We start from the raw sequence: 26,699 nt of genomic DNA, 5'->3' as shown, positions 1-26,699 counted from the left end.
CCTTTTACCAGATACCACTTTCCGCGTGTGACAAGCTGCCTGTATCGGTGGACACCAACGATCTCATAATATTCGGGCAGTTTAATGTCTGCTGTCAAGTTATCGAACATGTTTGATAGGGCAGCTACTTCGCTAATCCTGGTAATACACTAATACCTACTTTCCAATATTTCGATACGTTCCGTTCCAGTCGTTCCACGATTATCCATTTTACGCGTAAAGAGCTGATTTATAGCAGGTATTAGGTACTATCATAAATAATATTTTCTAATTCATGAAGATGAAATAATTATCATGCATTTCGCGAACGCTGACATTCAAATCATTCGATACGCAAATACATTTTTTTTTTCACAAAAAAAGGCTAATTATAACAATAAATAATAAACGTAATATCTAGATAATACATGGACACAAAACACCGTTGAAAAAAAACATACAACTCGTGTGGGTTGTATCTACCGAGTCACTTGTTAATTAAAAATAACAAAGAAACCCACATACCTACATATATGAATAATAATGTAAAAAATCCTCAACCACAGACAACCATTTCGTTTATCGCCTATCGAGATGATTTATTGGGTGGGTTTTGTCAACTTTTGTTAAAATTTAAAATCAAAATGCGTACAATATATAAATGTGTATATTTAGTAGATAATTCAACACAAGTTAACTATTTGATGCAAAAAATCCAATAAAAATTCGATATTGATGTTAATTGTTTACAATAGACATGTAGCAATCGCAATATCGGTGTTTTATGGGAAGATATGAATAACAATTAACAAAATGCATGATGGCCATGATACATGATGAAAATCCCAATAAATACGATAAGAAAATCTACTCTATAATCAATGGTTATTAACTTATTATTATGAACATATTCACACTGTTTAATGGTTGTAAGGTGGCATAACATAATATAATATAAATATTTAAAATATTATAATAAATATCGATCATAATACGATTAATGCAAAATTTGCACAAACATAAAATCGATCTAATCTAATTTCATTAACCAATATTAATTATGGAAAAAGTTACTTTAATAGCAATATCAAAAAATATATTATGAAATATAAACCGTTTCCAAATATTTTTTTTTCGTATACAATGTTAATATTATTATATCAATGAATTCGTATTTAATACCTATATATTTAGATTAATGTGACCCACTACTCACTATAGTACTTGACACCTGACACGGTACACCAACTACAAGACCAATAATCGATATTTTCCAATTCAAGGAATATTTATGAATCATATATACGTGCTTTTGAGTTTTTCGCCATTGTTTTACAATTTAGGCATCTATCTATCTCAGCTCAGGTTAGAATAGTTAAATACCTAAAATCATAAGGTAAACCGAACATATTTGTTGTTCATTAAGCAGTATGAAGTATTACTACATTAACTGTCAAGTAATAATGGATAAAGTAATATAATAAGTAATGATATTTAGTGTTACCCAAAACAGGTTGGATTTGAGAAACCAAAATATCCGTACCCAGTCCAAAAACATGTTATGTTTATTTAAAAAATATAAATAGCTACAACTTTCCGATTTAACTGTATGTGCTATCGACTTCCGAAATACTAATTATTAGTCAGTCAGTAATATTAGTAATTACAAACATAACTAACCAACAACTGATGAAAGATGAACTGAATATTCAAATATTTCAAATGGTATCCGAATTCCAAATGGCAAATATTCAACTGCCCATCTTTTTTTTTTTTTCTTCCAAGTTCTGTTGAGAAAAATAATTTTAATCCCGCCATTACTGCCATTTCCGACACCAAAGATGTTAAAAATATTTTTCGCGCTATTAATATATTGTAGACAACAACGCGTTTATCAGCTGTACATAATTCAACACTGCACTCCATGAAAATTGATTAAACTTATCGTGTTGTGCACCCCACCGCACGTTCAGCGATTCTATTTTACTGTCGATAGTACTGTATCTAACTCAACTCTATAATATATACAACATTTCGATTTCTTAGTTTTGTTATTCAAATATTTCTTTTGCGTTAAACGTTCGACTATTATTAATTTTGCTTTTACACATACTTGGTTTATTAATTATTAGTATGAATTAAAATATTCGTAACTTGAATTATTGCGGCCTCGAGTATGATTAGAGAGTTTTAATAATATTAATTTATTGTTCAACTTAACACCTATAAGGTGGGTTGTTTTTTATTTTTATTTTCGAACTGTTTTAATGTTTTGTTGGGTGAAATAAGTTTATGTATTGCGAACGTTTGGTTATTATTGGCTAAACGTGTTATTAATGTTACAATTATATTTGTACGACAGACGTCAAAATGATTGAATACTCAGATCCAGAATTCGAAAAGAAGCTAATGCTTTTAAAAGACACCCAAGACGCAATTCAATCATTGTCTACATGGTGCCTTAAACGACATGAACACTACAAAAGCATAATTACCATCTGGTTAAAGGCTATTAGGAAAGTGAAGATCGAGAAACGTTTGACTTTGTTTTATTTAGCCAATGATGTCATACAATACAGTAAGAAAAAAAATTACAAGTTTATTGATGGATGGGCAACTGCTATTCAAAAAGCTATTCCTTATGTTAGGTGAGTTATACTAGTTATTTAATTTTAATGTTAATAACAAGTGTCAGTATAACGTAATTAATACTAAAATTAATTAGGTAAAAATTAGATGTTATCCAGGTATCGCTATAGTTTTTCTATTTAATAATAATAAAATACTAACTGTAATTAAGTATCTTTTAACAAATATATTTCAATGTAAATTTATACTAACACTATTTTAATGTTTCTTTTAAAATACATAGTATCAAACATAAAAATGTTCCTGTATTTCATTTTTGAATTTCATTATTTTTTAGAGATGAAAAAATACAATCTAAAATTTTAAGAATTATTAAAATTTGGGAAGAAAGAGGTGTATATGATGATAGTTATTTAGCTGATCTAACTGGTTTATTAACTACACCAATTCAAAAGTTAAAATTAGCTGATCCTGTACAAGAATTTCAAGTAAGCATTTCTTTTTAAATATTCTACTATAGAAAGTAATTTAATAAATTTACTATAACCTATTTGCATATATAAAATAATTTATAATATTCCAATTATTATTATCACACTTCATTTTTGAATATTCAAATTACCTATAATTTTCAATATTAACTTAAAGCTAATTGTACCTAAAATAAAAAAAAAATAAAAATGCTTAATAACCATTTATGTTATAATTACCTTATGACTTAATATGTTTAAGGTTTTTAAATTGTTTTAATATAAAAGCTTATAAAATATTTTTATTCTTATTTTCTATTTTAATTTGACTAATATGTCATATGTTACTTCAGAGTGCAGTCTACCTGTGATTGCGGGGGTGTTTATCGTATATACTTTATTATACGGTTATATCTTAAATATTGTGACTCAATGATATTAAAGATTAGCATTTTCTTTTTCTGTACACTATAATTTGTTGATCATATATTACTTATTTATAAGAATTTTTGTTCTTCATTAAATTCACTTTTATATTATCTACTTATTATTAGATTATATTGTCTAAAATCTGAATAGAGATGTCGTGTGGTAAAACATAAGAAATATTAAAGATATTTTTGTTCTTTCATAAGTATTGTGCTTAATGTATATTTAAATACTTTAAAAAAAAAAAATAAAAAAATATTGTCCCATCTATAAGTAATTGAAAAGTTTTTCATTCTAAATTTATATCAAAATATTTTTTGTTGAAATAGAATCCTATTTCATTTTTATTTATTGCCTTTGGATTAGTTATCCTCCGAATTACATGGCTATACTATTAATATTTTGGTATATAACTGATATTAATTTATATTAACCTAAGTATTATTAAATTATTAATTATTATTTATTACTTATTTCAAAAATGTGAATTTAGAATTTTCTTAATTATTTGAATGTATTTATTAGTAAATCATAGTGTTAAATGTATATTATGATTTTTTAGATACATGCATTAGCAGTTAAAATACGTTCTTGTGTAAAACTGGAACAAATTACAGACTTGAAAATGAAGAATTTAAGAGAAGCTAATCTACCTCTTACTAATAATGAAGCCATACAGAACATGTTAAAAGGTAATATTATTGTTCTATGATATATTTCTATGGTTTGATGCAAAGACTAGATGTTCTTTTGTCAACTTGCATTTATATTTTAATAAGTTAACAACTAGTCATTTTTTTTTATTCTTTATAGAGATTTTTAGTATATGTAAATTTAAGAAATAGTAATATTTAATTTTCATTATAAAGAATTTTACATACTAGTGTTTTTTTTTAGATCGGACTCGGAGTCATGAGTTTCTTAATGAATTAAATGATGGCATGTCAAAAATTGAAAGTTACATTAAATGTCTCAAAAGAGAAACTATTGATCGTGCTCAACTAATAGATGCTTTAGAAGTTGCTACGTCTTACTATGATGAACAAAATGGTGAAGTTAAAACTGTTGCTCAAGTAAAAATGATATGTTTGTTTATATCATGTGACAGGAAATTAATTTTAAAAACAATTTCAGGCTTATTTTAACTACACTAAAAGAGTAAAACTTCTAAAGAGTAAATTGGAATCTCTAGTTGGTTCTATGCCAACAGATAGTCCAATGCCTTCACCTGATATCAATGCACCATCCCCTTCGACTTCTTCAGTTTCTATTGAAGACTTAAATGTACAAAATGTCAATTATGACACTGTATTAAATTCTGATAAATATGTGACAAATTCTTCAATGGAAAATAGTGTAAATGATGCTGATATTTATGTGCCCAGTATGGTTATCAATAATGTTAAGTCATATATTACTCCTGACACGTACACTACTGTCCAAGGTATATTAAATTACATTATTAGATTCAGTCAATATTGTTTGAAAAATATTTAATTTTTATTTAGAATCGTATGATCCAGCTTCTGTGAGTTTTCCAGCCATAGAAAATCAAGATCATCAATCATTAACTAGCCAGTTTCCATATGATGCTCCATCGCCACCTCCAGAGGAGACTTTTGCGTATTCAGCATTTCCTAATCAAACAAATGTATCATATACTAATGATGTATGTATATATTTAATTTATTTCATTATAATATTTATAATAGATTTTTATTTCACAGATGAGTAACCATGATAAAAGTTCGACTTATTCTACAAGTAATTATGAAGCTTATGTACCTACTCCAATGTTATCTAGTCAGCAATTTATAACCTCTGAATTTTCTAATAATATGGTACCTCCTACTAATTCGTCATCGCTTATAAATGAAAATACTTTACCAGTATCTCATGTTCCACAAACAGGTAATTTTAATTTATTTTAATAGTCTTTTTTCGTATTTTTTTGTGTATTTTATTCAATATTTAAAAAAAATAAATAAATTAGTTTCTTCATTTTATTGTTTGTGATAAGATATAACAGTTATTAATTGTATTCATCCAACATTTTCAGATTGGAATGTAAGTGTGCATAATGATTGGTCGACAAATGATACACCAGCGTCACCGCCTTTTCATGAAAAAATCTCCTATCAAAACACTCCCAATATCAGTAAATCTAATGGAGGGCCAGGAATTGATCATTGTGTTTTAGCATCAAAAATAATTGATAGAGATGAAAGAATTCCTCAAGAAATTATATCTAAAACTTCTGATATTGACCATAGAAACTTAATAAGTTTGACAAATTCACCATGTATGAATTCATCAGTGGTATCTATTGATGTTGATTATCGAGCATTTCCTGGAATTCCTATGCCACCATCACCACCATCTCTGCTTATGGAAGCAGTCAATAAACCGCCTAAAGATAATGTAGAAAGTGTTGATATGGATTTAAGTGATGATGATGAGAAACCTAAATTAAACCATGATCAAAAACATCCTATACTTTTACCTCCACCTCTTCCACCACCAATGTGTTTTGACTTTGACCAACAAAGTGCACCAGATGTTACAAATCAATGGGAACAATCATCCCAATTATGGAGTCCCACTTTTAATGATAACCAGTGGAATGTAGAACAATCAGAACAATGGAAAAATTCTAATCAGTGGGAACAAGAGCAAAGTGATTCAAACTTTGTTAACAATCAAACTCAACTTCAGTGGCCTCAACATTTTCAAAGAAGTCAATCTAAAGGAGATTTTAGGCCAAAATGGAGGAGAGGAACTAATTGGACAAGAATCCCTAGAAATTCCATGCACCATCCTAGACATCCTGGTAGATGGAATCAGGGACCACGTTTTGGACCGAGGAATCAACCTTGGTAAGTGAACTGTTTTAAGTTAGACTTGACTGATATGAGAAAATGTATATTTTTATAATTTAATAATGCTAAGAATTGCTGTTAACATCAAGGAACTATTCTTAAAGTTGCTTGAGCATTTTGTTTCATTGTTATGTATTTGTATACTAATAATTTAAGTTGATTATTATTTACAAAAATGTGATGTGTATTAATTACATTAAAAAGGATTTTTTATATATATTTGTTATTGCTTTGATAATTGTATCATACCTGTCAGCACTTAAACTGACCACGAATCTCATATTTTTCATTGTTTTATTTTTCTTAGTCAAAATAATTTAATATTGCATGTTTTATTAATTAAAAATCAAAATAAATACATAGTTTTATTTAACTGAAGTTATAATAAGGTAATAAGTGCAATATATTCTTTTAAACTTAAAAATGTATATTTACTAATAATTAATATTGTCCAACTATTCTAAAATTTTGTGTTAAACATTTAATGTTAAATTAAATAACGTTTTCAATTAATAAATAAAAATAAAATGTTAATGTACTTTGAAGTATTTGGTTTGTCAAATATTATTAATTAGATCTGCTTAATATAATATTTCTTAATGTATTTTTAATAAAATAAAATACTCATCAATGTGTTATTGTTAAATTTCATACTTGAAATAGAAAAGAATCAACATTTGTAATTAAGTAATAGTAGGGTGTTTTTTTTTTTTTTTTTAATCTCAAAATAATAGAATTGAAAATCTGAGTTTTTAATGATTTGAGCATTTCAATATCAATTGTATTCTGTATTTTACCTTCTTAGTAAAGTATATTTTATTGTTATTTTAAATCTTATAAGAATTATTTGATAGTGTGTTTTAATTATAAAATATATTATTGATTTTAAAATTTAAAATACCTAAATAAAATTTAGTGAGATTTATTCATAATTGTACATCATAATTTTCATTGTTACAAAATACTAATCAGGTGACTACAATTTTGTCAAAAACACAAGACTAAGAATTTGATGAAGAATGAGTAATTTAAAGTGAGATCACTCATTTATAATGTATATAAATGTTAAGTTAATGTTATGTATTTTTTAATTATTGTTTAATATGTTATCAGTGGTACATTTGTAGTATTATATATTCAAGTGCAATGTGGTGGAAGGGCTTAACCAACAGAATACTTTGGATATTATTTAAATTCCTTCTATAATCATATTCACTCAATAAATTATTACATATTTTTATATATTCATGTATATACAATATTTTAGTGTAATTTACAATAAATTTTAAATTATCTTAAAATTAAACATTATTAATAAAAGTACGTAATGTTTTATGAACAAAATAAATCTTTTAAAGAAAGTTCTCAAATTGCACTCCATTAAATATATTATGTATCATTAAATATACTTAAAAATATTGTTCATTGTTTGATTAGTATATCGTAATATGTTTAACCTATATACCCTTAGTATATGGTTAACCTATAAATATTGCTTAGTATGTATCTTATTCTTATTAAAGTAATTTTGTTTCAAATTATAAAATTTAGAAAAATATAATCTCTTATCAGTATTCGAATGAGATATTTATTACATTAATTCATTTTGAAATAAAACTGCAAAGAAGTAATTGAATTCAGTAACTACTACCTACATAAATTACAATCAAGACCAATTTAAAGATTATAACAGTTATTCCTACTTTCTTAAATTATATCATTGTTATTTTGTATGTTGTTTTTATCTTAAAAATAAAGTAAGTTTACTGTTGCCTTCAGTAAAACCACTTGTGTTGTTAGCTTTAATGTCAAAATGAACTCGCCTATTATCACATTTATAGTTAAGAACATTATATATTTATATATGTTTTTTTTTATTAATCTTATTTAAGTCTGGCATCTAAGGCCATTAATTATGGATAGATACAGTTGGTTTTTTGTATAGGGCTTGTTTTATTTGTAAGGAACACGTATGCGTATGTGTGTTCACTATGGATTTGTCACTAAGAACTCGGATGGTCACCCATCCGAGAGCTAGCGACGCCAACTGATGCTTGACCTCAAAACACACTAGTGACTGAGGCCAGCTACTGCGCCATACTAGATCACTTATATGTGCTTATACATTGACTTTTTTTATGATATTTTAATTTTTCTACATTATATGAGCATTTTAAAATTGTAGTATTTTATATATTCATGATTTATAATCATAATAATTGCAATTTTTAAAAATAGTTTATTTTTGTAGTAAAAATGGGTTATGTAATATTTTAAATATTGTTAAAATTTAATAAATAATAATTAATAAAAAAAAACTCATTATTTTAATTAAAATCAATGAAATGTGAATAAATGATTGACATGCCATTTTATTAAAAACTGCCAATTAGTATAAGTATTATTAATATTATTTAAATTTGAATTTTATAAATAAAAAAGACTAAATAGTGTTATTAAATATTATAAATTTAATTATTGATTAAGTTAACCTTAGTCCTTAAGCCACATTCACACAGAGACAAAAAATTTTCAAAAAATAGTTTTTAAATGTGTAGATAACATTTTTATTTATTATAGAAAAAATAACTAATAATATTATTTTTTAAATGTAATTACTTAAAAAATGGTATTACACATTTATATAAATTGCAAATGATAATCATAAAGTTTATATTATGTTAATTTAAATCATAAATTCAAGTTATATTAATAGATTAAAATATGTATGTATTATGTTTTTATTTGTACCTAAAATATTATACAGACTTTGTTTAAACTTGCTTATTTTTGTTTACCTAAAACTACTTTAGGTACTAATTTTCCATTTAAAATACTATTTGAGTTCATTGAAATGCAGTGATGTATCTATAAGAGTGGATGATGCAGATTATCAACTGATTTGAATCCTTTTTTTTAAAAATTAATTTTTGTTTTGACAGAATATAGATTGATAGAAATGTAATATATTTAATATTTATTTACATTTCATTAATGGCCATTGATATTGATATTGTGTTTTTAAAAAAAAAAAATATTTTAATTAACGCTTAGTATTTGTCAATATTTTCAATAATTGTATAATGACAATGCTCATTATATTTAAATCTTATTTAATTATGTTTGATCTAAAATAAAAACCTACATTCTACAGAATATTGGGTACTCTTAAAAAATTTACAAAAAAATTGCCTATTATTATAAACATAATTTAATTGATTCTCGGAAATAAACCAGTTTATTAAAACTCAAAAATTATTTTCATTTAAACATAAAACCGTAAGAATGTTTTTAGGTGTTTTACTTTTTTGAACTTTAATACATATTTTTAATTTCATACTCTGAAGCAGAATATTTTTTTGAGTACTTCAATACATAAAAATTTAAGTTCTGAGGAATAATTTATGATATGTGTTATAAATATTTGAAGTTTTAGTGAGTGGAGTGAACTGGATCAGGAATACCTTGTAAAATGTTAGTCTACTACTTTGATTTTAAAATACTTTTTTAACTCACAAGTTCTCACCCATTTTTTGTGTTTTATGTATCGAAATACTTCAAAAAATACTTTACTTCAGAATATGAAATAAAAATTTGTGTTTTTTTAAAAAAAGTGAAAAACAAAAAAATTATTACGATGTAAATATGTCTAATTTTTTTAAATTATTTAAAAAATTTTTTTCAAATACTTAATTAAACTTTGAAATAATGAGTATTACTTAATAAAAAAAAAAAAAAATCACTTGGTATCTTTTATACATTTTTGGGTTATTTAAGTTCTACCATAAAAAAAGAATACTATAGTACTCGTAATACATAACATTATAATATGATTCCTTTATAAATAAAAATATAGGTATTGTATTCTAAATAAAAATATATTTAATTGTCCGTCCAACTTGTTCATTTTGGATAAATGGATAAATTATTGCTTAATAAATTCTATTGCCACACTTTATGCCCTATGGCCTATAGTATAATGATATTGTTCACAACTGTAAATATGATTTATTTGTCTACACATTCTTTTTTTTAATTTATTGACTCATCTCTGATTATAGTATGATAGTTTATCAAGGTTTCTTTTTATTTTACCAAAAGGTTGTATACCTCTGAATATAAGTTTATTTTTTGTGTTGTTTTTAACAATTTATTATATTTATCCTGCTAAATTATTTACATTATGTAATAAAATATTTGTTTCCCTTCTCATATTTTTTATAATTGCATACACTTGTTTTTACAACTCCAATCTTTAAATATTTAATCATACATTCTGAGACACTATTTTCCCTAAAAATATTAATATGTTTAGGTACATGAATTTGGTTTGTTTTCAAAATTCTCTTTATTTAAAATTAATCTCATAATTAAAAAAAAAAAAAAAAAATCACATCATCATGAATAATAATGAGTAATTTAAATAATACATTATAGTCATTAGACTAATATTAACAAATATACTATAGTCATATTTGATAATTATTTCAGGTTTCGGTTTTGGTATTATTAACTACCTACTTATTTATCATTTATGTTCTACGTCATTGCATTATTATTTTTAATAAATATTAATATTATAAATGTAAATATAGTTTATAAAAGTTAATTTATTATAATGTTATATATTTTGTTTTCAGATTATAAAACAAAAAAAAAAAAAAAACAATCAAAGTACAAATTTGAAAATCAGTTATTAGTCTTAAAATAACATCATATTGATTTGTAAGTAATTTATAACTACAACTACATATCTACAATATACATGTTAAAATTGAATAGTGACTACTTATCTAGATTTGATATTTATAATAAGTGATTGATAAATATATTATAACTTGTTATGTAATATAGCATTGTATATAATGTTTTTTATTTCTTAAAAAATATCCACGCAATTATTTTATTTATCTACATTAAATTACATTTAAAGAATTTTAGACGTATACATTTTGGAACTGTTTTGTTCATGAACGGTATATAATTTAGTAAATTTAAGTACCTTATTCTTAATTAATCATTATCTTCTCTCAACTAAGTATTGCATTAGGCAATACTAATCCATTTCTTCAATATTTTAGTTGCTTAATTTTTGAGTTTTACTATACATAAATTTATTATACAAGCCATAAAAAATCGAGTTCGGAGCAATAATTTTTTTGATTTTCTGTTTAGGTTAAAACTTAATAATATATAATATGTTGCATTATAAAATATCAATAAGGCACTAATAGTTTATACCTAGGTATTTTGTTAATAACAGTACAATATTATAATACCTTATAGCAATCTGGTTTCTTAATACATTTAATTGGTATCTAACTATATCTATGACTTTTGAATTTATGAATGGAGATGATAAATATTTGCCTACGCAGTTAAATATGCATGCTTTAGTTCTGTGTTACCTATATAAATTTAGTTCAAACGTAAATTATACATTTTAATTGTATATGTACATTTTTATTTATGTATATATGTATAGTTTTTAAGTATAAAATAGGTAATTTCTCTAATTGTTGAGCTATATTAGTTTATTATTTGAAGCTAATAAAAAAAAAAAAAAAAAAATAGGTAATGCTCACAAAACAGTCGCATTTAATTTTAATATTTTATCTCATGTTTTTGATAAAAAAAAAAAAAAAACACGAGATACAAAATAATCTCATAAGTCATAACATTATCATGTAACACATGTTATATTCAATGACCTAAATTGTATTTTTATAATATTTTAAATGAGGTCGACAAGTCTATCTAATATTATGTTGAACGTTCAAATAAGACATCTGCAGACTTTAATTGTATGCGCGTTCCTACTTGCTTGCTCTCTATGTCATGAAATATTTAAGTTGAATGCATGGTTTTAGGTTTTGTGTAAAAAAAAAAAAAATGTGCAAAAAATAAAATCATTAAAATATACCTAATTATTCATAATATTCTAATATTCGATACTAAATTATTGATATTAAACGTAATTAAATATAATATGTATAATATATTTATAGCTATATTTATTATCAGGGAAGTCCGCTCTGCCGAATAGTAGGTTTCGAATGTACCTTGACATTGAATACTTACCTAGGTCATCATAATGGATATGTTAAATTTGATTTCAATGATAAATCATTGTGTATGAAAAATAATTCCGAACAGATACTCTTTGGGTACCTATTTATATTGCCATAAGATATTTAATTTATTATTAGTGTGTTGGAATAATCTTCTCCCAATCATTGCATAAGTATGTTATTATATTTAATCATTTAAATATCTATTGTATTTTATTCATTATTGTTATTCACTTGTAAGTCAATACTTCGTACCACGTAGAATGATATGAGAGGCTGAGGGTATTCAAAGGGGGGACACGGAGGACAGATCTCTTAAGTATATTTTTTTAGTTATTTTGCAGAATTTAAAAAGTTAGAGAAACTATCAAACTAATGGTGTCCTAAAATAATATAACATAAAAAAATGTATTTATTTCCGTTATTTTTAGTAGATATTATTTATAATGGTATAATGGTGGACGACGGGTGATACTGGTAAATGCTTACTATTTTCACAATAACATAAAATTATACTTATTGTATTGTAACTTTCTTAATTTGTAATAATTTGTAACTATTTATGATTTATATGTAATTAAATGATGTTTTTTTAGTATATACGAGTAATAATTTAACCTAAATCACTTATTATTACAGAAAAAACAGATATTACATAACACTATTTTCGGAAAAAAAAAATTTATTTTTATTTATTAATAAATAAAATATAACTTTAATAATTTCATATTTTCCTAAACATGATAATATTCAAAGTATTTCGATCTATAAAAATCAAATTTTAGATAAATTTTTGGGGTGCCCCTGTATTACTCCACTCCGCTCATCATAACTTTGAATATTTTTAATTAAGTATAGGCTAGGGAGTTGTGACTTAAATAGTTTGTATGTTTTTTAATAATAATTTAAAATTTATTTAAGTAATATTTTAATTTGTTCCTTAGTACTAGAAGTTTAAAGGAATCATTTCTATTTTGCATACTCTGCTCTTTTTTACTTTTAAATTCATATTTTGTTAGATTTGTATTTTAATTACATATTTTATACGTGCTATATAATATTTTATATCAGTTTTCTAGAAATCGAAAAAAAATAGATTAAAATGTTTAAATATAAATAATCAAATAATCCATCTACCGTGTGTTTTTCCCAATTATTTGCATATTGTGAAAATATAATCGATATGGAATACACTGAATACGGTCAGTTGATATCAATTCGCTTTTTAGTATAGTATATTTTTTCGTTTGCCGTTATTATAGTTATAAAAAAAATAGTTTAATATTCTAAACAAATACCTACAGTTTTTTTTTTTTTTTGTGAAAATTAAATTAAAAATGCCCTATTTAATAATAACTAAATTTAAAAGTTTTTGATTTTTTTTAATGAAAAATAAAAAATTTTTAATAGCATATTTTAGCATTTTTATATATTTTTAGAACACGAAGTCCCTACTTACAAGTTATAACTTATAAACCACTCTTTACCAAAGTTAAAATTTAATTTATTGAAGTACTCAAAAAAATATTCTGCTTTGGAATGAGGTATTAATAATGTAAAAAAATGGTTAAAAGTTGAAACATTACATACTTGAATATTTTATTTAGAAAATTTTGTTTTTACAACTTATACCTAATTATGTAAAAAAATATTTTCAAAAACTTTGTATTTATAAATAATAAGTGTCTTGCGTTAAAAGAATTACTCGGTTTACATAATAAATTGCATTAAATTACTTGCAAAATGTATTTTATATTCTAATATAAATCCTATTAATTTATGTTAATTATAATTCTATAACTTCTATGACTTTACGAACGCAGTTAAAATACAATAGACAAGTGTATAAAAATTAAAATTATAAATAACAAAACCATTTTCAATTTACAATAAATTTGATATGCTGTAGGTATGTTCAAAAATAAATAAATAAATAAATATGTATAATTAGCTATCTTCCAAATAGTTTTGACTTGCTTCTTTTGGACAAAATGATTATTTTTCAATTTGAATTATTATAGATTTATTGTAAAGCAATTACATTTACTATAATGTAAAAAACGTGTAATGAATTATAATTTATTTGACGTGCTGAGTTGTAAATAAAATAATATTTTAGATAGGTACCATGCATATTTTATTAAAATATATTTCACACTGATAACAAAGGTTACAAGACAGTCAGTGTAATCGACAAACAACTCTGTTTAAATTTACATGTTTATGAATCTCCCGTGTTTATAGATACTTTTGTTTGGTTATTATATTTTCAGCCTTGCGAGTCGGATTTGATATAAGGCCAATAAAAATACGATTTATTTATTATACAATGAATATGAAATAAATATAATATAATGTAATTGTACAATAACAGAACGTGTCAGTCGAGTTCAGAGAAGAAAAAAAACTAGTTAAACTTTGACCTTGGTCTGTGGGCTGTGGTAAAAGAACAAGTAGGGGTGATGATAATATATCAAAGTTATTGCATAGGTAGGTGCACATTGTACATTAATTAATAATCGCATGCTTGGCTTGGACCTTTGGTCCGAATCAAACAGGTCGTCAGTTCGAGTTTGTTTTCGGTAGTACGATGTTAGGCGTAAAGTTGTCCGGTGCGGTCGCACTATGTGGCCTTCTGGCTATTATCGACGTTTCGCAAACATTTAGAACAGTATGCTATTATGATGGCAGAGCTCTATGGAGAAAAGGTATACACATACACACTTTTAAGTTTATAAAAAATATATCTAAGTACGTAGGTACATTGTTTATGCTACGACCTTTTTTTGTTAACACAAATTTCAAAATATTATACCTACTATTGTATAAATAGTAGGGGTGGATTTATTATATTGGTTATAAAAAAAAAAATAAAAAAATTGTAACATTTATATATATATATAAATGTACAAGTGTGCGTGTGTGTTTAATACGTTATAATATCGAATAATTATAGTTTATATTTAAAATAAAATGTTGATTATTACATAAAAAATATTAATGATCACTGTGTATTTCTTACTTTTGTAGGGTCGCACTATATACATAATTTATAATAATATGAAATATTCATATAGATTATTTTAAATTTGTAATAATATTATTTTACAATATAATATATAAATTAATTAATATTATTATTAAGCGCGCAATAAAAGTTGAATTTACTTAACATTTTAGAATTAAATTATTTATATTTTTTAAAGGTTTTTAAGTTTTTAATTTGATTTAGAAATACTATAACATACTTATACTATATTAATATACATTTTAAATCTATCCCAAAGAATTGAAATATTTTTTTTTTAATTAATTGTAGTTTGTTGTTATAATAATAAACGTAATATAACTTAATCCACTATTATTATGAATTATATATTATTATTTTAATAACTAGAATAATATTAAATCACCAAATAAAACTATCTAAGATAATGCAAATGTAAGTCTTATAAATTAAATATTTTTATTTCATTAACTTTGTAGACAATTATTTAAGGAATTCTAAAGAAAAACAAAATCGAAAAAAAAACTATATTGTTTTCAAATAACTATTATTTATCTCTTATCTTAATATTATTTATGTAAATATGTAATTAATTGTAAACCTGTAAATACCAATATTACATTAATACTTAGAACTCTCGGCAACGAGTTAATATTTTTTTTATTTATTTTTTACTATCACTGATAAAATAAACAATTAAAATTGTAATTATTTCGAAATCACCATTTTAAAATAATCAAGGTATTATTTAATGATGATTATTTTGCCATGCAAGATGCAACCATTGTTTATTTAATAAAGGTTGTATTACCGATTGTAATATATTAAACGTAATTAAAATATGCATACCTATTACATTATGTTAATCGTATATTTTTCTCGATTAGTGATTTTAGAGAATTATTTAGAATAATATCAAAGTTTAAAATAATAATTTCATTTCTTTAAGCAGATGTCGGTATATATAAAATATACAATAAGCATCATTAGCCTTATCTAATAAAAGTATTATCATAATATTATCTATGTATATTAAAAAAAATAATCTTAAACATATGTACAATATTAAATTACTGTAATACCAATGATAGATTATTTTGATTTATGAACTAACTCCAATAATCGATTATTTTCTGTTAAACATGTTACTATTATTACTATACACAGAGATTACTCAGAAGTAGGATTAAGTTTCATAATTTGAAGATTTGTATGGGTTGAATAAATATTTACAGAATTTTGTTTTATACGACAAATTAAAATTGTTATTGATCGAATCACTTTTTGTTTTCAGATGTTGTTAAAGTAGGTGCCGAGGAGTTAAAACCCGCCTTAAGTTATTGTACGCATTTGGTGTACGGTTACGCTGGTATTGATGATGATAAGTTTAAAGCGAAATCGTTGGATCCTAAGTTGGACTTACCCGAGAGCAAAGATGTTAAGGGCGGAAAAGGAAACTTTAAGTCCATAACAGCTCTAAAGAAGATTTACCCCAGTCTTACCATACTGTTGTCAGTTGGTGGCAATGCCGATATCGAAGATCCCGATAAATATCTCACTGCTGTGAGTATTTTTAATGTCGCTATATAGTCTGTTATTAAACTCCATGACATGCCGGGTATAGGTTTAAGAATTAAGACATAAGTTTTAAAATTAAAAATATTCTGTGAGATATGACCCTTCCGCATTGGATTTTGTATCAAAATATATCCAACACGCATATCACTGATTAAACATCTTGTAAGGGGAAGGGTTGGAACTGGAGTTATACACAACAATAATTGAAAAAGCTCTTTGGTTTGAAAAATAATATGGTTTGAAAAAAAAACTTTGCAAATATTTATTGTTATTATTGGAAAAACCTAAATAATACATACTTATTAAAAATATAAAGTAATTATATGAAATTTCTAACCGTTGAATGCTTGAATTGTATAGATTTGTTTTGTACCTATCATATTATATTCGAGTGCTCATAAAAAAAAAAAAAAAAATCGGTACTTAAATAAATAAAATAAAATAACTTATTTCTCAACTATTATTGTTTTACTCAGAATCTAAAATTGTATTTAATGTGTTTAGCTGGAGACACCAAAATCGAGGACTAAGTTTGCGTCCACCATTTCGGAAATGGCTAAGGAAAATGGTTTCGACGGTATAGACTTGGCATGGCAATTCCCAGTTGTTAATGAGAAAAAGGAAAAACACACGTGGGGTAAGCTGTATATTTAATAGTTATAATATTAGTTTATATATTGGAGTAGTGTACAGAATAGTAATATACGCAACGCATATTATATTTTATTAGTCACTGTATCAATTGTTATAACGCCACCAACAGTGTGTATATTATTGTTTGTTTGCTGTATACTTTTACCTAATATCAAATTATCGTTTTTAAAGGATCTTTTATCCACAAAGTGGCTAAAACAGTGGGCATCACTAGCAAGGACTCTAAGGAAGCCGAGCACAAAGAACAATTCACTGCACTGGTCCGCGAAGTTAAAGGAGTATTGAACGCCAACAATTGTCCTTATCTTTCAGTCAGCATTCTTCCACACGTAAACTCTAGCGGTAACTATATTATATATATACTATTTATAAATATTTATAAATATATTAAAATCGTTTAATTATGATCATCGAATAATATATACTTTCATACTACCTGTTGAACAATTATCAAAAAAATCATTAAAATGCAAAATAAAAGTTTTGAAATTGAATTTGTTGTTACATAAAATTATAATTTTAAATTTTTGGTATAAAAGTTATGTTTTACATAAAGCTAAAAAAAATTTACCCTTTGATAGAAATGATCGTGCATTCCTAATTATGATGATATCTATGTATAAGTAGACCAGGACCGGTAGTTGTTTGACTCTGTACAATGTACAATGTACATAATACATTTATAATAATATATTAAAGAACAACTGTATAATTTTTGTTTTTCTGTTTGTCTGATAGTGTATTTCGATTTCCCGGGGCTGCAAAAGTACGTGGATCACTTCACGCTGATGACGTATGACTTTAGAACTCCGGACCGAGTGCCTAAATTAGCCGACCACGCGTCGCCCTTCAAGTTTGTGTACGCCGACCGTCTAGCTTGGCAGAACATTGAATCGCAGGTAAACAAAGCAATTGCTCTGAAAGCTGACCGTACCAAATTGGTTTTGGGCATCTCCACATTTGGCCGGACCTGGAAGATGGATAAGGACAGTGGTAAGTCTGGAGCACCGCCCGTCAACGCCGACGGTCCCGGCGAAGAAGGCACGTATACCAAGACCGAAGGTTTATTGGCCTACTACGAGATCTGCCCTCACTTAGTGGAGAGCACTGCGGCCACTACTTCACTTACACTTTACAGGTACTTACACATACAATATTACGAACAATTTTTACATACATCGATATTTTTAAATCATGTTTGTACAACTCAATTCTCTTATTACTAAACGGTTATTTTATTAATTATTAGTAAATACGTATTTTTAAAAGCTTAGTTTTGCATGTCTTAATCGTTTAAGTCATTATAACATCATATTTAATAAAAAATGATATCTATTAATTATTTGATGTTTTGAAATGACAACATACATATTTTTTAATTTATATAATCATGTTACGAAATACGAAGTATGTTGTTTTTCTGAGAATGTTTATATATATAACTACAATTTTTAATAGATAGTTAATTATTCATACTTATATGTACTTTAACTTTAGATGAATGGAGTGGTATTCATAGTGTAGATAACTCAGAGAAGGCAAATTTAATACACTACTTCGTTCATCAATAATTTTATTACTATTATAATTTAAAATTAGTTAACTTGATATTTAATTAAAACTAATTTTTATGCATAGAAATCCTTAAAAAAGTATTCAACTTTTTAGTAGAAATTTAAAATATATGTTGTTTGAAAAACTAAAATTCTTAAAAAATTATAATGAGAAAAAATAATGATACGTATTGTTATAATAACTGAAATCGTATAAGACTTTTTTTTTTCTAAAATATACGTATATTGACTAAGAAAATGACTGTTTTGTAGTAAGAGAATTACCTATAAATAGATAATTAAATAACATATTGTCTATCTTGTCTATATAATTACATATATTATTATTTAAAAATATAATTTATATTTTTTAAGTCAATTATTTTAAAACAAAACACCATATTCGTCGTGCATGTTCATGTTTGGACATATGTTAGCGAAAGTATCTACTTTAAATAATTTAAAAAATCATTTTCTTTTAAACACCTTAGGTTTAACGGGATTTTTTTTTTTTTTTTAAAGAATCATTCTGTATATAAATTAATTCAAATGAATTTCGTATCCTTGGTAGTATAGTTTAGTGACACATAAATCTATAATATTATTAATTTTATGTAACTTAAACGTAACTTATATTTAATGCTATAAGACTAAAATCAGTAACGTAGTGATTGAAGGAGTTGCAACTTTCTTCAAAATTTTAGGAAAATATTATCATGCGCTCGGTATTTGGCAGTAATCATGTGACGTAAGACGTAATTATGTATTGAAATTGTAATTTGTATAAAGGTTGCAGCAAAAATGTAAAATATTCCTATCCATCAGCATACCAAACTTATTATGAGAGATCCTAATTAAGGAATTTCCTATATAACAAATTATGAACCCTCTTTCATATCTAAACCCCCCCGGTTGGCGGTTACGTTACAGGCTAATAGTATAGATACTAAACAAATAATAGATTTATAAATTTATCAAAAAAAGTACTTAAGTTATAAATATGTTTTTTAATGTTGCAGAAAGAAAATATTTTATAGCAAATTTTTATATTTATGTAGAAAAAATTAAATTTCCTATGGTGTGTTATAATGTGCATATTGTTTTAAATTTTTGTAGACGTGTACCGGATGCAAGCAAAAATCTCGGAACTTATGCTTTCCGTTTGCCCAAAGACGACGTAAAGGGAATTTGGATTAGTTTCGAGGAACCGGAAACAGCCAAACAAAAAGCCACGTATGTGAAACAAAACAATTTGGGAGGTATAGCGTTAATGGATCTGTCCTTGGACGACGCCAGAGGCTTGTGCGACGCAAATAGGTATCCCATTTTAAAAGCCGTAAAGAACATATTGTAAAAATGAATAGAGTACATGAAATATAAAATTTATACTAGTTTTAAACATTAACTTTGTATCGTATATTTTCAATAAAAAAAACTATAAATATATTTACTTTGTATTAGAATACGTATACATATCGTCGCTTTTATGTTGCTTTATGAATAAAAAAAAAAACTATTTTCTTAAATTGGTACCTACCTAAGAAAAAATGTTCTTTTAAATTATTTTAGTTTATTCTTTTTTTTTTTTTATATAACGTTAATATTTTACCATGTAATTTTTTTGACACAGAATAAAATATAAATAAAAATTATAAGTATCTTACTGTTTATTAAATTTTAGTTTTAACATTCAAAAGATTTAGTGGACTAATATACCTTGTTGCAGTAACCTCTCAGTTTAGGATTTGAACTATTTGGAGTTTATATACATTTCAGAATTACCACGAAACTTTTATCAACATTATTATAGTAATTATTATTCTATAGCAGTGTTTCTCAACTTAAATTTCATCAGGCTGAATAATCTGCAGTAAACAAGATTGGTGCTCAATTGATAAAAAAAGTTTTTATCACCATACGACACTTTTTTATGGTATAAAATTAAAAATAATTGGAAACATAACACATAAATATACAAAATATACTTAATTATTACAAAAATCAGATTTTGAATATCTTCATTATTAAATAGAAAAATGGCGGTGATAATAGCTGACAGATTTTCATGAATATATTATGTGCAAAATTTGAAATTGGTTAAATATCAGTAATACCCAGGTAAAACTCACATTTTAGCTTTTATTTTGGCAAATCTAATTTCGATCAATATCATTAATTATGAATAGCGTCTATACATTTTAATATATCATAATACTATATTTTAATTTTAATATTAATTATAAATATTGATCAAATAAATACTTTAAATAACATTTTGTTTTATTTTACCAAATCTATAATTTTTCGTTGATTTTACTTGATGAAGTTATTATTTTTTTAGACTTATCATTGTTGTGCTAGTGGGTGGTAAGTATTCGAATCTATTTTGTCATCTGTAATCGATCGTCATTTTATTTGAATTGACTCATCTCAATTAATTTGTTCTAGGTTCAAAATCATTCATGAATTTGTATGTGTATCTCTATTATAAGTTAAAATTATAAATCATAACTTTTGATTTATACTATATACATAGTACGCTACTACTTTGGTTACATTCAATTTTTATAATTTCATTTAATTTTTTTCAAATTTACTTTTAGAATTGAATACACATTTTGTTAGTCATTGCTAAAAATTTATTAAAATAGCAATAAAATACATTATTATCATAGTTATTTAGGTTATCGGTTTCAGAAATGATACAGATGGGATATATGCATATATAATATAAAATATGCAGATTATAATAAAAAATTCAAATATTTCGTTTTGTACTTATTTAAAAAAAATAAAGTAGCGGAATTAATAAATACCTAACCTATCTTTATCACTGTTTGCATTAATAATCCATAATATAACATGTTTAATATTAGCTTCTTCTACTAAGTTTACCTAATTATTAGTAAGTTATTAGAAATAAGAATAGGTTTTTAAAATATTTTACTAAAACCGACAAATGAAAATTATTATTAGGTATTTTTGTTTCTATTTAATTTATTTTAATATGTTGTACTATGTTCGATTGTGAAAAGATTTGCATTAAATGTTTTCGTCAAATACATTAAAGACTCGATAGTCCGGACGAACTCAGATCGAGCGTCGTCCGGATTACCGATTCGAGCGAAGTCCGCACTGCAGACTGCCGAAGCGTTTTCAAGATTACCTACTCAAATTACTAAGATTTTTATTTTTAATTCCACCTCCTTTATATTTATTGCACTTTAAATTACAAAAATAATAAATAACTTAAACATAATAAATTACAAAAAAAAAAAAAAAAATGTTTATAATAATAGAACTTATGTTTAGTAGTCAGTAATTTTTTTCCGAAGAATTCCGAATAAATTACAAAAGTATTTACGAATAAATGAATTTATGCCGTCCGAATTACTGCGTTCACCGGATTTTCGGGGTCGAGACTATCAAGGCTCTACTGTATATACATTAATTCAGAGTTAAAACTATAATATACTGCCGTGTTATAAAATAAGTATTTATATTATTATACATACATTATTTACATGTTAATATGTCATACATTTTTTAATTCATGTAAATTTTTTTTTGAATAGCTTGCAAATACTATATCAGTATTATTATATTACTACTGTGTTACCTACCTACGTATCTTATTACTTAGGTATCTATATCACATATTAACATGTCCATCCGTGTTTCAAATTGATTCTTGATTTGTATTATAGGTACCTAGTTTCTGTTTGAAATTTTGTATGACGTACTTGAGTTTGTTGTTTAAGCTAAGTTATATAACAGACGACTCTCAATAGTCCAAAATTTAATAATTTAGGGATTTAAGAAAAACTTTAAATTATCGATTGCTCGAATTCGGTAAGGGGTTTGAAATATCGAAATGCATTAAAAATCTAATTTCTACGAGTTATGAAAAATGTTAATATTTTTAATGTAGATATAGTATTAATAAATAATAATACTAGAATATTAATAATTTGGATACCTTAAAACGAATTCCTCGGAAAATGCTTAATTTTCATTAGGTACATATTTTTTTCAAAAATAAAAACAAAAAATTGGGTTTTATACTCAATTGTACATTTGTTCTTATTAAATCATTGGAATAAATTTTGCTCTAACTAAATTTTAATTCGAATAACCGAGTACATTTAAATAAACTGTATTTTAAATTTTTTAACTGTTCAGTCATTGATCTATTTGTTCAGGTACTCCTACCTAAGTAACACTTATCAGTGTTTCAAACGTTTTAAGTGTTTTAACACTAAGCATTAGTAATTACTAATTAAGTTGGTATGAGCATGGAGGAACTTCTGAAACGCTTATCACGCTTATCACTGTTTATCGGGATCCAACTTTTTATACCGAATACCGATAAACATTATTAATTTAGTATATTTTATTATTTTAACGATTTAAAATTATCTACTAAGTGACAACTGACAAGGTGTCAACTATCAAAGTCGAGTATATTGTATTTATTCTATTCAGAAGCAATCAAGAAAAATATGTCTCGTTTTACGTACCCTATCAAATTTAAATTTAATATGTTCACATAGCGTTTAGATTAAGAGTTAAATCGCCAGTCATTTATGGAAAAATTACTGTTTTTTGTGTATTCGATTGGAATCCTTATTAGGATCTATTTGAGCTCCAGCGATTTCAGTACTTCTATTGCAGACCGGGTTGAAGTGTCAACGCCGTTGAACTCTTGGAAAAGAGGTTTGAATAATTAGAATTACATAAGTTTGTTTTTTTTTTTTTTTGGTATATAATAGAACTGCATCTGCACCACAGCTATAAGAATAAAACTAGGGTGTGACCTTTTAAAAAATGTTTATCCTGTGCAGATACTTTAATGATTATTGCAAATATTTTGTATTATGTGTAATTTTATCTACATTACTGTATTTACTGTTGACAAATTGCATGGTAAATATTTACCTTGTATATTATTAGAATTATTTATTTTTTCAAATTTTGTATTATATTATAATTTATACGATTTAAAGTTCTTTGCTATTTCATCATATCATTACTGTTATCAGATCTTATGTACCTGTGCATGTATTTTATGATAATCCAAATTTCTTGTTTCTAAAACAAAAATATATTGTGTTAATTTAATTGACATAGGTACCTAAAATTCTTTTTTTTTTGTTATGTGCCAACCAAAATAAGCAGTAAAAAATTGTTTATTCCTTATAAAAAAATATAGACACAAGAGAAAGTAAAACTGACATGGGCAATACAAATCTTTATAATGCTTTAAAAACCCATAAAAAAAAAAAAAAAAACACCTAGAAATATATTTAAATGATTAAAAACTGAATATTGTTTATATTAAATACTTAAAATACAATTGCTTTTATAGCAACTGAATTATTCTATATTTGACTAATTTAATTTTTTTTTTTTAGTTATTGAAGGCGTATCTTTATACAATGAGAATATCAATCCGTATGATGGGGACTTATTTCACGAGACTCCATTAGCTCTTGTATTTTTTAGTCACTTGACATCAACTTTTTCAGATTTTTATGTATCATTAATATTTATTGTGTGCGATCTCATTACTGCTGTTGTGTTATATTATACATCTAAAATTTACACTGAAAATTTGGTATGTTAAATATATATTATCAATTTTATTTTTATTCTATATACTTTCAGTGTCTACATATATTTTTAATTTTAATACTATTTTAGCTTAAACAGCAAACAAAAACAAAACATGTCTACAATAAAGAATTCAACAAATTATTGATACCAGATGACTTTTCAATCATAAACCCATTTTATGTATGTTCAGTTTACATGCTTAACCCTTATACAGTGTTTAGCTGTATTGCAAGAACAACTACAGTGTTTAACAACCTATTTTTAGCAGTATGTTTATATTCTATGGTAAAACGTAAGTACTTACATTTTCATAAAAATGTAATCATAGGTATTGTAATGATAGAAATATTTTAAATTTTATAAAAAGTCCTAAATACTGCTATTATAATTGTGGCCAATCAAACATGCAGTTAGTGGCTTTACTTACCATGAGGTGATTTCACATTAGATAGCAAACATGGTTGTCGCAGTATTTAAAAACAAATTATTTAACCATTTTTATTCAGCATAAAACTTTAAATTATTCAAATACTATTAATCATAGTACTTTTTTACAATAAAATTAAAAATTAAAAATTTCCCTGCTGTCAGCATGTGGATGTTACCTATAACATTTAATTTATATTAGCTGAAGACTGAGTCACCAATTCCACATTTGTTTGGTCACAACCCTAAGTAACAACATTTAATATTAACTATTGAATATTTATTTTTATTGTAGGGCATAGACTATTAGGATGTCTGAGCTTAGTATTAGCATCATTGCCAACGTTTTACACATTTGGTTTAATAGCTCCATTAATGATAAGTTGTGCACCGACTGACTCTAAGAAAAAGACTGGTTCATTCATAATTACATTTTTAACTTGTGGTACCATTAGCTGTTTACTACTATACTTATGCTATACTATTATGAATGAGTGGATGTTCATAGACTCTGTTTATGGTTTTATGTAAATACTACATTTTAATAAAATATTAATTTATAGTTTTTAATTATTTATTTATTAATTTATTTTTCAGATTAAATGTACGTGATTTAAAACCAAATATTGGTTTGTTTTGGTATTTCTTTACCGAGATGTTTGAACATTTTCGTGCATTATTTGTTTGCGCTTTTCAATTGAATGCATCTGTTCTATATGTGATTCCCTTAAGTATACGTCTTCGTCGTGACCCTTTGTTGTTAGCCACCAGTTTGTTAACATTAACAGCAGTTTTTAAGTCATATCCAAGCATAGGAGATGTTGGCTTTTACCTCAGTCTTCTTCCGATTCATAGACATCTGTTCTATTGTATGTCAACTTTATAATTAAAATTACTAATAAGATTAAAAAAAAAATTCATATTTTTTTAAATTTAATTTAATTTTAATTTTCAGTTATGCAACAAGCATTTATTGTATCATGTTTCTTTGTGGGTTGTACTGTTTTTGCCCCTACTGTGTGGCATTTATGGATTTATTCACGTTCAGCAAATGCAAATTTCTATTTTGGTGTTACTCTTGCTTTTGCCACAACTCAAGTAAGAATTAAAAATGTTATTATTTTCTATATAAAATATTAACATGAAAAAAAAGCATTTATACTAATGATCAATATGATATATTTTTTTATCAAAAATTTATGATTATTGCTGTTAATTAATATTGTGATTAATATATTTTTCTAGATATTCCTGATCACTGATTTATTATTTGCTTATATAAAACGAGAGTTTGCTCTGAAACATGGAATGAAACGCATGATCAACGGAAAAGAAGCACGTTTAATGCTTGATTAATATAATTTTATGTCAAACTTTTTAAAAATAATTCTAAAATCTTGATATGATTACTTTTGAAAAAAACAAATTGTTATCTGGTAATTTTTTAT

At 25.1% G+C, this 26,699-nt stretch overlaps 3 protein-coding genes across 3 annotated transcripts; all 3 read left to right on the top strand.

The window, feature by feature from the left end:
• The first annotated feature begins 2,057 nt into the window (after positions 1-2,057).
• Positions 2,058-6,630, top strand: LOC112593339 (regulation of nuclear pre-mRNA domain-containing protein 2). The gene is made up of 9 exons (XM_025337727.1): positions 2,058-2,209; positions 2,342-2,627; positions 2,906-3,056; positions 4,030-4,159; positions 4,365-4,540; positions 4,602-4,911; positions 4,976-5,136; positions 5,195-5,378; positions 5,527-6,630. The coding sequence occupies exons 2-9, from the start codon at positions 2,350-2,352 to the stop codon at positions 6,345-6,347; spliced, it is 2,211 nt and encodes a 736-aa protein (XP_025193512.1). The 5' UTR covers positions 2,058-2,209; positions 2,342-2,349; the 3' UTR covers positions 6,348-6,630.
• An 8,306-nt stretch (positions 6,631-14,936) lies between these two features.
• On the top strand, positions 14,937-20,754 carry LOC112593338 (chitinase-like protein EN03). Its single transcript, XM_025337726.1, has 6 exons — positions 14,937-15,125; positions 16,719-16,987; positions 17,507-17,639; positions 17,828-17,998; positions 18,395-18,794; positions 20,326-20,754. Exons 1-6 carry the CDS (start codon positions 15,008-15,010, stop codon positions 20,561-20,563), a joined length of 1,329 nt encoding a protein of 442 aa, XP_025193511.1. The 5' UTR covers positions 14,937-15,007; the 3' UTR covers positions 20,564-20,754.
• Positions 20,755-23,572: 2,818 nt separating this feature from the next.
• Positions 23,573-26,689, top strand: LOC112593101 (phosphatidylinositol glycan anchor biosynthesis class U protein). Its single transcript, XM_025337376.1, has 7 exons — positions 23,573-23,925; positions 24,624-24,826; positions 24,913-25,117; positions 25,547-25,778; positions 25,849-26,120; positions 26,207-26,349; positions 26,497-26,689. Exons 1-7 carry the CDS (start codon positions 23,796-23,798, stop codon positions 26,605-26,607), a joined length of 1,296 nt encoding a protein of 431 aa, XP_025193161.1. The 5' UTR covers positions 23,573-23,795; the 3' UTR covers positions 26,608-26,689.
• The last annotated feature ends 10 nt before the right edge of the window (positions 26,690-26,699 follow it).

Source organism: Melanaphis sacchari, unplaced genomic scaffold (genome assembly GCF_002803265.2).
Source record: "Melanaphis sacchari strain LSU unplaced genomic scaffold, SCAv2.0 Contig1_pilon_pilon, whole genome shotgun sequence".
Lineage (NCBI taxonomy): Eukaryota > Metazoa > Arthropoda > Insecta > Hemiptera > Aphididae > Melanaphis > Melanaphis sacchari.
The sequence above is the reverse complement of the archived record's forward strand: the minus strand, read 5'-3'. Positions and strand labels throughout refer to the sequence as shown.

Coding starts and splice junctions, on each gene's coding strand:
- LOC112593338 (XM_025337726.1), top strand. CDS start 15,008: ATGTTAGGCGTAAAGTTGTCCGGTGCGGTCGCACTATGTGGCCTTCTG. Junction 15,126..16,718: donor CAGAGCTCTATGGAGAAAAG/GTATACACATAC, acceptor TTTTGTTTTCAG/ATGTTGTTAAAGTAGGTGCC. Junction 18,795..20,325: donor ACTTCACTTACACTTTACAG/GTACTTACACAT, acceptor AAATTTTTGTAG/ACGTGTACCGGATGCAAGCA.
- LOC112593101 (XM_025337376.1), top strand. CDS start 23,796: ATGGAAAAATTACTGTTTTTTGTGTATTCGATTGGAATCCTTATTAGG. Junction 23,926..24,623: donor GTTGAACTCTTGGAAAAGAG/GTTTGAATAATT, acceptor TTTTTTTTTTAG/TTATTGAAGGCGTATCTTTA. Junction 26,350..26,496: donor TTGCTTTTGCCACAACTCAA/GTAAGAATTAAA, acceptor ATATTTTTCTAG/ATATTCCTGATCACTGATTT.
- LOC112593339 (XM_025337727.1), top strand. CDS start 2,350: ATGATTGAATACTCAGATCCAGAATTCGAAAAGAAGCTAATGCTTTTA. Junction 3,057..4,029: donor ATCCTGTACAAGAATTTCAA/GTAAGCATTTCT, acceptor ATGATTTTTTAG/ATACATGCATTAGCAGTTAA. Junction 5,379..5,526: donor ATCTCATGTTCCACAAACAG/GTAATTTTAATT, acceptor CAACATTTTCAG/ATTGGAATGTAAGTGTGCAT.